General features: G+C 37.3%; 1 protein-coding gene across 1 annotated transcript in view; it reads left to right on the top strand.

The window, feature by feature from the left end:
* EDNRA (endothelin receptor type A) overlaps positions 1 to 9,494 on the top strand; it is a 33,320-nt gene extending 23,826 nt beyond the window's left edge. The window contains exons 5-8 of the mRNA XM_036382995.2: positions 3,320 to 3,472; positions 5,499 to 5,632; positions 6,011 to 6,119; positions 7,462 to 9,494. Of these exons, the coding sequence (XP_036238888.1) occupies positions 3,320 to 3,472; positions 5,499 to 5,632; positions 6,011 to 6,119; positions 7,462 to 7,602 (537 nt within the window). The 3' untranslated portion in view covers positions 7,603 to 9,494. The remainder of the gene's footprint in view (positions 1 to 3,319; positions 3,473 to 5,498; positions 5,633 to 6,010; positions 6,120 to 7,461) is intronic.
* Positions 9,495 to 12,030: the final 2,536 nt, after the last annotated feature.

Here is a 12,030-nt window from a genome sequence, read left to right as displayed (position 1 = left end):
AGTTTACAAGGAATCATGACTACAAAGCTGACAGTCCCACACCTCCAGCTAGGTGCTTGTGCAGTGTTAGCTGCCATTAGATGCAGCAGCTCAAGAGCAAGAGGAGTGCCTGAGACACACCAGGCTGCTTTGGCACATTTCCTACCCCTCACCCTCTGTGCTCCTGCAGATTAACAGCTGTCAATACCCACATCAACTTCTGCAAAGCAGCTCAGGTGAGAAGTCACTGCAGAATCAATAGATTACTGCATAGGGGCATAGTGGTTTTCCACATGGCCTTGCAATGAGAAAATATCTTAATTTTTTAAAATTTCTGAATACAGTGAAAGGTCAGGTACCATTCATCCAGTAATGAAAAAGAGAGAGTAATATTCTGGTCTGTTGCAGAGAAGGCAGATAGCACCAGGTCTTCAGTCTTGAGAAAAACTCGGTATTTTTTTCTGGACTAGAATTTTTCATAATACAGTGTAAGTTTCTCTTTTTTGAATGCCTGGTGCTTCTCCTTTTATTGGACCAGAACAGAACTTGGCTTAGCATTGGGAAGGGTAAGGTAAAGTGGAGCTAGGAATTTTAGAAAATAAAAAGCGTGGATGATTACTTTTTCAGAGGAACACCCCCAACTGTGGTAGGGTTACACAGACTATAGGGATGGCCAAAAGAGCATGAGATAATTGAAAGAGAAGACAAAAGGAATTCCCTAATACAACTAATTAATGCAGGTAAAGATGGAGTGGAATTTCCCAGAGTTTATTATATTTTTGTTTCTTGACTCCGCAGCCTATATGATGGTAGATACTGTAGTTATAAGTCTGTGATTTATGAATTACACACTGCAGCAAAATTTCCCACTCTAATGGCTGTTTTTCTCCTCAAATGTGCCTGGACAACCTTCACTTCCTTTTTCCCCAAGAAAAAGAATAGTTTTCCCTTTTCTCAAAAACATTATAGTTCAGGTCTTCTATAGGCATGCTGACTTTAATGATTACTGTTCTGTTCTTAATGTTCTAAGTAGAATAGCTTGGTTTGTTTTCCTAGCAGGAAGTAGTAACTCTTACTTGCTCAGTATAATTCAGAAGTGCCAATCTTCCCACAACAGTTTGATTTTTAAGGAAACAAACCAGCAGTTATGTCCAAGTTTAGAGTAAATGTTGGATGTGTCAGTCAAAATGGAGAGCTTTGTGTTTCAATGTGTTGCAAGCAAGTACAAACATGAGATTACAGTGGAAATACCATTTTAACCTTAACTATAGTATTTACTACCACAAACACCACAATAAACAATTACTAAACTTCAGGAAGGATTTGTTATTAACTTCTGTTTTTAATAGGAGCTTTATTCATGTTTAAAGCTATCTTTGAAAGATTTAAAATATTCATGCTAGACCATGATTCCCAAGAGGCCCAGTGCACTAGGAAACTTGTTTAAAATGCACATTTCCTGTAGAAAACCAGTTCCATGTGGGTTTTCAAGACAAACAAAAGAATGTCTACTTCGCTTCAATCAACCCATTTTTGTGCATTGATGTAAGCTTTGTGAAATTCAGATTCCTCAATTAATCATTTACAGACATTTCAGAGTAGGTTTTATAACTCCACAAGGCCAACTCCTCATCCAGAAGTGAAGTATTGGTCAGGGCTCTGACACAGACCTTTAATGTATTTTCCTGACCAACAGGCAATGCTCATGGAGCCTGGAACACTGGTAGGACACAAAGTTTTCCTTGTAAACATGGAATGGATTCACGTAGTACACATTTTGTTGTGCTGCCCAGCCAACGTGATTCCAGGCTGACTTGGAGGAATTTGCCATGGAAAAGATAATTGTCTCCATGTATTTGTAATCCTTTGCTCTGCAGAAGGAGCAGTAATTACATTTGCCCTCAGTGCACACTCCTCAAATATCAGGCATATTGTTTCCCAGTTTTCTGCTGGCAAAAGCTTTGCTCCCAGAGGGGGAAATTCTGCCCCCAAGGAAAGTGCAGCTATGCAGGAGACTGCAGCCCCTTCTCAGGGAGGAGAGGAGGCTAATGAGGAGGAGGAAACAAGTTAATCAACACAACACAGAGTCCAAGAGTGAGGTCGGATTGTGGCCCAGAAACCAGCAGCATAATCTAAACTAGCAAATTCTGTATGCAGCTGTGTTGGGGCAGAGGGAAAAAAATCAAAAGCATTCCCTTCTTCTTCGTAAATCAACTTCCTAATGTAACTGAAGTAGATTTTTAAAGTAACATTATTAAATACCAGTATATGAATTGTATCAACTTTTTTTCCTCTTTTGAAGTTTAGTGCTATTTGGTTTTAAATGTCAACATGATGTCAAAAGTTTGAGTTTTTCAAACAAGATTCATAAAATCCTCAGGCATAAGAATTTTGACATTTGGTGTGGGAACTGTGATGCTACGAGAGCACATCCTCTAGGAACAAACAAGCTGGGGGAAAGAGTGACACATCCCTTTTATACTAATAACCTAGACACAGGAAGTGTTTGAAATGCTATTTTTCAGCACATACTTTTGGCTGGGCATAACAGTTAAAAACCAAGATACAGTATTTTCTGAAGTCTGAAAACACGATCCTCTACAGAAAAGAGCTATTTTAAATGTTTTCACAAATGTTGTATTTCCCACAATACAGAAATGTATTAACTTACAGCACTGCTTACATCACAGCTAATACTTAAAATTACACAGAGCAAAGTATTGCTTTCTATCAATACCTCACTGTCCCCTCACAAAAGGCAAATGGTGGAAATGGCAGTCAAGGGGTTAAAAGTAACTGTACCACTGGAAGCCATCCCTAAGCTTTACACATATCAGACAAACACTTATGAAGTGGCTCCTATCTGCCCAGTACATAAGCAAACCAACTGCCAACCTTTTCACTGATAACAAAAGGTGATTAAACTTACAGGACATTTTGAATTTTCCTTTTTTGGCATCAGGACAGAAGCTTTAGAGGTAAATGGTATTTCCTGAGACAGGCTTTTAGTAAGATTCATTATCTCGGACTGACACTGTCTACAATTTGGCAGGTCTTTTTCATGCAGCTGTATTCCAGTTTTCATGAATGAATATAAATGTTCAGAAAGTACAACAAAAAAAATTGATTCCAACCCAAGAGAGATTGCAACAAAGGTACAGGCAGGCTCTCTGTAAATGTTTATACTGCCACAATTCCTATTTTGATGTTGGTCAAAAAGAGATCAACAATAAGCAGACGACACCAGTGTACCAACTGTCATGCTTTTCCAAGGCCTTTCTGTGGTATTTTGCATTCAATCATAAGAAAATATCTGCTCTCTTCTTTTCCTTATCTACAGTTTTACAAAGATGCAAAGGATTGGTGGCTGTTTGGTTTCTATTTCTGCATGCCGTTGGCATGTACTGCCATCTTTTATACGCTAATGACCTGTGAAATGTTAAACAGAAGAAACAGCAACTTGAGAATTGCTCTCAGTGAACACCTGAAGCAGGTAAATATATTAGAAACACTAATGCTAGAAAATATTGTTCTTCTCTCTGTGGGTTACATTAGAAATATTTCAAAGTGTACCTGAATACAGTAAACTACAGAAGTGGAAAGTGAGGATGTGGGTTATTTATGATGTTAAGGCATTCATTTGAACCTGGAACAAAAGACTAAATCATTGTATAAGGAGGTATTGAAGACAGTATGCTCAGGAAACTAACCTTTTTATTTCTTTTCTTATTCTGACAGTTGTGCCCTCCTTCTCTTTAACCTCAAATCACTACTGGCTAAATGCTTTGAAATTTAACTACAAAGATTTGCCAAAAATGTTTCTTTCTCTGTATATAGATAGGACTCCATGGATCCTCCCTCCTTTTGGCACTCTTTGATATGTAACTGTAGTTTCATATGAAAAGCAATTGGAGAATAACCTAGTTTAGAAAAGAGTGGATTTTGCTTCTCAGGGTTATTGCACTGCTGCAGTACCACTGCTGTAGCTGCTTTGAAAAGAGCAACAGGAGAACAGAGCAAACAAATGATCACAGAACACAGTCGCTCACGGAACCGTCAGGTCTCTTTGCTGGTTTGGCAGCACTGGCTGATGTTTAACACTTAACTGAACTTTAAAAAAAGAGTCTGGAGCTTTTCCCCTGCATTAATATCAGCCCTTCAAATTCCACTCTTTTAACTTCCATGTTCACAGATGTGAATCCCTAAAGCAGTGGTTTCTGCATCAGAGTGAGTTCTCACAGAGGTTCCTCCTCTGCTGGTTCATTCCAGATCAGGGCTGACTGGAAAATCATCCCCTTGTGCAGATTCTCCACTTTTTTTCCCTCATCAGGCCCTGGGACTGCAACACAGTGTGTCCTAGGGCCACACACAGGCTACTCCACCCAGTAGAACTAGAATGGTATGTACTAGGAGGAGGGGGAATCCACCGCCCTAAAATGCAGTGCCCACTAAGCTTCTCAGACTGGCTGCTGCAGGATGACTTTATGCCACAATTTTAAAATGTTTATCTTTTTAACCCTCACCTTTTGCCTTCCTTCCTTCCTTCCTTCCTTCCTTCCTTCCTTCCTTCCTTCCTTCCTTCCTTCCTTCCTTCCTTCCTTCCTTCCTTCCTTCCTTCCTTCCTTCCTTCCTTCCTTCCTTCCTTCCTTCCTTCCTTCCTTCCTTCCTTCCTTCCTTCCTTCCTTCCTTCCTTCCTTCCTTCCTTCCTTCCTTCCTTCCTTCCTTCCTTCCTTCCTTCCTTCCTTCCTTCCTTCCTTCCTTCCTTCCTTCCTTCCTTCCTTCCTTCCACATTAATGTCTAATCACAAATATTTTAATATTTTGATAAAAGCTGCTGTTATAAAAAAAGAGGAAACTATAGAAGTCATATTCGAAGCCTAACAAGACTGTAATCACTATTTGACTTCAAATTCTTTCATGACAGAGCCTAGCAGTGCTTGTCACTATTATATTACAGAGGAATCCTTACCCCTTCATATGCTTCTCTTTATCAAACCCATGCCTACCAAACACCACTGGTATGCATTGTCAAAAATCCACTAAAACATCTGTAACTCTCTAGAGCCACACAAAAAAACCCATTAAATTGCAATTATTTCCTAAGTATTACAAGATTAAGCTGTAATAGTAACATTTCTGAAATGTTTGTAGAGGAACTATTTACCTGAGAACATCAAGATCTCACAGTAAGGATCACATAGCAAAATCAAGATACTGGGCAGTATCCCTTTATAGAACACTATATCAGAGAGAATCCTACAATATTCTTGCAGTACCAATACCTGTGTGCCCAGCTGCCCCAGACTCAATGATGAGTAGGTTCTGTTGAGGATGGTCAGGATCAAGAACATGACAAACCCCATAAAAAAAGAGTAGTACATCAGGTAGTCTGAAAGCTTCACTTTGGGAATCCTTTTAAAATTTATCTATATTACTGGCTTTGCTGCCAACATTACTAACTACAATCACCTGCTAGGATGCATTGGGCACTCAGTATACACTCTTATCTCCTTTATCTAGCGCCGAGAAGTTGCCAAGACAGTTTTCTGTTTAGTTGTGATTTTTGCTCTTTGCTGGTTCCCTCTCCATCTGAGCCGGATTTTGAAGAAAATGGTATACAATGAAAGAGATCCCAGCAGATGTGAACTGCTCAGGTACTTCACTTTCCATGTCAATACTTTGTACTGAAAAAATATAATGCTATATGCTTAGAATTTCTATGAGGAATGTCACTGTGCAATGCAACTGCGGTGTTCATTAATTTTAAGCTGCACCCATTTTTAGCAGTTTCAGTTTTAATGGGGTAGCATAATCTCAAAAAATGTTGTTTGTCGTTATTTCAATCACTTTGCTCTAGATTTTCTGAACATCTCTGAGACAGGTTATTATAGACATGGCATGGTAGAAGATTAGATTGAGGGAGTTAGGTAAGAGAGAATGAGTTTGTGTGACAGAAGAGGCTGTAACCACAAGGAAAACAGATGCTTCTGTATCATATGAACTGTTTAAATGTTTGTCTTTCTCTTGCCTAGTTTCTTGCTGCCCTTGGATTACATCAGCATCAACCTGGCAACCATGAACTCTTGTATAAACCCCATAGCTCTGTATTTTGTGAGCAAGAAGTTTAAAAACTGTTTCCAGGTAAGCTTCTCTTGATAAGATTTTATGTCCAGTTAACTAACTGTACTGAGCTACTTGGCTGTTATCTATTTTTAACAGCTGAGAGAAGAGGCTTGCAAAGGAATGAAAGAATATAAATTGTCTGGTTTACCAGCTGGCAGTTCAGTTCACATAGCACATCTACCAAGATGAAACTATCCATTTCATCTAAAATACTAAACCAATAAATAAGTTTGATGTAGTCCTCATATGTGTAAACTGAGATAGACATGTTTTTGTAAATACTATTTATCTGCACGTGACATGCACATGAAACAGAATTTGCTTGATAACAATTTTATTTTCCACTCTTGATGACACCAAGCTGCTTGTATTAAACAATCTCATTAATCACTAAAATTTTCAGGCTTTAACACCAAATCAGGCACCTGAGTTGACTTTGGCAATCAAATATGCATTATGTCTTCTACCTGCATTTTTCAGTTCCTACAAATGCAAACATATTTTAAGGCTAAAATAATTTCCTTGTGACAGTGTGCCTCTGCAAGTCCCTGTCCACCTATTAAGGGCAACAACAGGAAGCAAAAAAAAAAAAGAGAGTAAAGAAAGTAATGAAATGGAAGACTGAAATACCTTTAGCTGCAATGAAAACCAAAGAATGATAGGACTGTATCACTAAACTTTAAGTCTGAGAATAGGCAGAATCCAAACTACTGAGAAAAATGTGAAGAATTATTACACTTAGGGAATACTTGTTTGTCTTTGTAGCTTGCTCAGATTTACAAACTATTTTAAGGGAGCATTTTCACATGATAAGTAAGAAATCAGCTTCTATTCCTAACTGTGCAAGATGTTCCACCTCAGTATGTTCACTGAACCTTTTCCAAAATAATTTTGTCTTTTTCTAAGACGTGAGAAGAAACCTAAGTCAAGGGCTGGGGAATTTTTCTTCTTTTCTCTTCCATGCTAAGCAGCGTGCAGATCCCTAAGTTTGTCAAGTACAATGATAAAGAGGGGGAAAAACCAATCAAACCAGCACCTAACAATATGTATTGAATTCTGTAAGTTCTCAATCTATTCACCTTAGTGAAACAAATTTCCCTTTTCATACTGTGAAAGTTTTTTGTAAATAAGAGGTACAGGCTGGGCCTAATTTACTGCACTTGTGATGTTCAATCACTACAATCATTTATGTTCCAGGATAAAAATTTCCCTGAATATAGCTAGCACTCCTTTCAGTTAGAATCTGTTATCTGTCATTTCTGAATGAAAAATATGACTGGCAATCTGCATAGAACTGAGAGATTTGTCTTAACATTTATTTGTTTGTTTGTTTGTTTGTTTACTTATTATTCCTTTTCAGTCATGTCTTTGCTGTTGCTGCTCCCAGTCTAAGAGTTTGGTGACTTCAGTGCCCATGAATGGAACAAGCATTCAATGGAAAAACCAAGAACTAAACAATCACAATACAGACCGAAGCAGCCATAAAGACAGCATAAACTGAAAATTAAGGACTCTCACACCATTTCAGAATGAAACAGGAAAATAAAAGTCACTACAAAGCTTTTACAACAGGAAGGCCAGTGGCTGTTTTGTAATGACTTCAGACACGTGCACCATTGTACCTAATTCTAGAGGTGACTGAGTAGATGGAGTGAGTGTAACTGTGATGTCCTGTGAACTGAGATCCACTGGATGGCAATTCTGCCTCTGAAAAGGATATTGATGTGATTATGACACAAAAAACTGGCTTGAACTATACAGGTGGTTTTGCTGTTCTGAAGCAGGCAGGAACTGCCCAGTGTCTGTGACTGGTACAATGCAATCTTTTTACCTGATTGTCACCTCGAATTATTCACTCTGGAACTTTTGAGAAGATATCAAAATGGAATCTATCTGTGACTATATTTCTCTCTACACATTTGTCTTTTAAGTTCTATTTCTGTGGTGGATAAAGTCCACACACCAGTTTGTTTTGCATGTTGTTGTTGTTGCTGTTTTTCAGGTTTATGTTAGAAAATGTTTTGGTCCACACCAGCATTTTACCTATGTTACAATGGATCAGGACATTAGCTGGGCAGTTCACATTTGTAGCACTTCAGTATTCAAATATAGGAAGAGACCATTTAAACAGCATCAACATTTGGCACTTAAGCACAGATTAATACCAAAAAAAGAGGTATTAATAATACAGTACTATACTGTGTTATTTATTCTAATGCTCTGTACAAAATAAACATAATCTGTATCAGCAAAAAGAATGGAAGATGCTCACAGATGGGCACCTTACAATGTGTTTTTATTAACCTGACATGTTAATTCTTAAAGTATATGAACCTTTTAATCTATTTAGACTATAGCTGCATTAAATCTAAGTTGAAATGAGGGTCAGTGGAACATAGTGAAACATTATTAAAGCTGTCCACAGCATTCTGAGAATATGGTTATTATCAGAGCAGCTATGCACTCTGTTTTCACATTGTGAACATGATGTTATAGTCAGAGCGAATGTGGAAATGTGGAAACCCGTAGGAGTTGGATGTGCAGAAGGATATTTTGTGCCTTATTTCTTACAGAGTTCTCTGTCTTACACAACAGTCAAAGATTTTAATGGGGTTTAATAGGTTATCAGCATTGTTAACCATACAAATGCTATTAAAAATATATAGAAGCTATTGCTTGCATATATGTAAACTGATGTTTTCCTTATTATTTCCATCCATTAAGGCTACATGGCAAGAGATTCCAGTTTGCCTATAAATATTTTTAATAGGTAGCCTTTCACTAAATGGTGGAACTCAATAGTGTGGTGTCATATATAATATGTCTCATGCACAAATCTGTTAGGCAATTTATAGCATCTTTTGTGCTAGGCTAAGAAGCAGTAATCAAAATTCCACAAATTTTTAAACATCCGTTTCCTTTCCAGTGAAAGATGGAATCCTGCATAGTTTTATTTAAGAGGTCAAAATGCTAGTGCCTACAGTGACTTCTGCTGCACAAGTTTCCCCAATGTTTACATTCACACAAATCTTCTGAAGTATATTTAAAAAAAGTTCTTTAAATTGGTTTGTGTATATTTTGTGTGCTTTTGTCTCTGTGACATATATGCCTGTATAAATACATATAAATCTATGTTCATATGTTATAAACCTAAATACAGTCTTCTGACAGTGCTCTGTGGTAGAGCCTAAGAGCATGGTATGGAATGAGACTTGGCTGAATTTTACTTAGAACATTTCATCCTCAAACTGTACCAGCAGTCATAGTAAATGAGTGACAATGCTCTCCTTTGAGAAAATTGAGTTACTGAATCTCTTTACATCCTGAAATCTTCCCTACTGCTTTGACTGAACATATCGAGGAGGTGATAAACATAAACACATGAGGAATGGATTTAAGTTGTGAATTGCTCTTCCTTTATTTCAGTGCAGGAGAAAGTTTTGTGTGCATTCCCCTTTTCTGCTGTTTACCTGATGGCTAGATGAACAAAAAAATTTCATACACCTGCAAACCAGTAATGTGATTGCTCAGAGACAATGCTTCTACTTGTCTACAAAAGACAGTAAGCAATTGAGACAATCTAGGTCAGTTTAGTGTTCTTCTACCAAAAAAGCCCCATCTACCTGCAAAAGTTTCAGACTGTGAAATGGGTCACTTCTATGCTTTACAAGCACTGATGCAAACTGTGAGTCATGAAAATTTAAAAATTTTCCTTCCAAGACTAACATTTCCAACATCTATTGCCTTAAACCCAAGAGCTGACTCTGTTATGTGGCAGAGATACATGACACACAGAGCATCCTTTAAACCACCTCAGCCTAGATGGAAAAACTAGTTTCCTACTCCTCATAATGCTGAATGACCTTAGCATCAGCATAAAAAGATACAAAACTTTTTAACTAATGAAAGAAGAGGGTAAATTTTCTAAAAGAAGTGAGAGGTACTTTTTAGAACTCTTTAGAATTATTTTAGTGAGCTTACTTAGGGATCTGAGCCTGCAAAAACTAACTGGTGACCCTCATTCCATTTCTCCAGCCTGTGGAAGGACAGAGAGAGTTTAAATAACAGTGACAAGTGAGGTCTTGGGAGGTCCCATACTCTTTTTTGCCATGTTTGCTTTTTTGTACTTTTACTGGTGGCTGTGGCTTCAACTCACAAACCAGTTGTAAGAACAAAGGGGGCTGTGACGTGGCAGCAGCAGAGATGAGGTGAATATGCTTCTGAAAAACTTCCCAAGGTACTTTTCTAATTCTCTCCTCTTCTTCACACTGAGAATAGTAAATATTCCTCCTGGTACAGTATCTACCCTCAATTCTGAAAAAGCTGACTTTCAAAAAGAGCCAACAAAAGTATTCCACAATTCTGGTGTCACACAGAAGCTGCTTTCTCATTTACATCAGTACAACTTTGCACAAGAATCCTTCCATTCTCTTCTTATTTTATAGACATTTTTAATCCTGCTGTTTGCATCAATCTCAACTGAACTAAGTCTAGCTTTTCTCTGCAGATAACAGGGTCTAATTCACAAGCTTCAGATTAACTTCATAAACTTTTTGTCTGTTCATCATAATCAAAATCCATTTAACTAACATATTCATCTTTTTTTTTTCAGACTTCAGAATTCCCAACTTTTGTCAGACCACTCAGTGTAAAATTTCATTGACAGTCTCACTTCTTAACTTAACTTAGTTTTAGAATACAGCTGTTCTCTTTGCTTTCAATATGCATTTTTTTCAAACTCCCTCACTAAACATTTCCTCTTTGGTATATTTTATACTTATTTACTTCAAGGAGACAGCATACATGGGTTTTTCACTTATATCTATGTCTATATTTATTTATTTACATATGAATCTCTGTGCTTCAGACCTGACCTAGCCAGCTCCTCTGCATTAAAAAACGTACATCATAAATCTCACCTGACAAAACCATTAGCTTGGTTCTAAGAAAGGATACTTACGCTACCCTCATATCTGAATATGCTTCTTTTTTGATTTTAATACAGTCAGTTTCAGGTGTTTACCTGTCTGTCCCTCCATCCTTCCAAACCAACTATCAACCCCTGTCCAATTTCAAGAAATTTTACAGAACAGAGTTATCATCCTTATGAAGCTACAGAGAATTTCACCAGAACTGCAGGATGAACAAAATTCTACTTGTGCTCTATGCAGAAAATTTCTGAAATGTAGTTTGTACATAACAATAAATTCACTTGATAGAAAGATGTTATAAACATTACAGAGGCAGAAAAAGCCTTGATCAGAGCATGCAACTTATAAGACATCTGAGAATCAAACCACAACCCACAAATTCTTGGAAGCCAGTATTTGTAAGTTCCCTTGCTTGTGGAATTACTTGCTGCTTCTTTTTATTTTATATTTTATTTTTATATGCCTCTCTTTCATCACTTACATATTTACTGCAATCTTGTTACTATATAATTTGATTCTGTGAAGCCTTATGGGTTTCAGTGTGTGAGAAGACATGGTACAAATTCAAATTCTGATGCATTTGTATGACCAGATTCCTGCTCAAATGTCCCTGAGGCAAAGCACGCATTTTCATTAGAAGAAACACTGGGACAGCATGTTAACATTGCCTTGTGAAGTTTCTTCCACACAATCAATGTTGCAAAGTATTGGCTCAGCAAAGTATTCCTAATTTACACTCCTCACTATTTCAAAGACTAAATAAAGGCAATTCTCCAAAATCAGAGTAAAATAAGACATAAAATATAAAAAGTTTACAGACCAGAAACAGCTCTCAAGTTGCACAGAAAAAAAAAAAAAAAGACACCAAACCCAGGCATGTTTAAAATGTGGCTCTAAAAGAAATACAGCTTATCATTAGTCCAAGTGTGGGAAAGGAAGATATGAACTGAATAAAAAATGTAGGTCATCTCCAGTTTCTCTAAAGGAAGATGAAATTA

Source organism: Molothrus ater, chromosome 4, assembly GCF_012460135.2.
Source record: "Molothrus ater isolate BHLD 08-10-18 breed brown headed cowbird chromosome 4, BPBGC_Mater_1.1, whole genome shotgun sequence".
NCBI lineage: Eukaryota > Metazoa > Chordata > Aves > Passeriformes > Icteridae > Molothrus > Molothrus ater.
The sequence above is the reverse complement of the archived record's forward strand: the minus strand, read 5'-3'. Positions and strand labels throughout refer to the sequence as shown.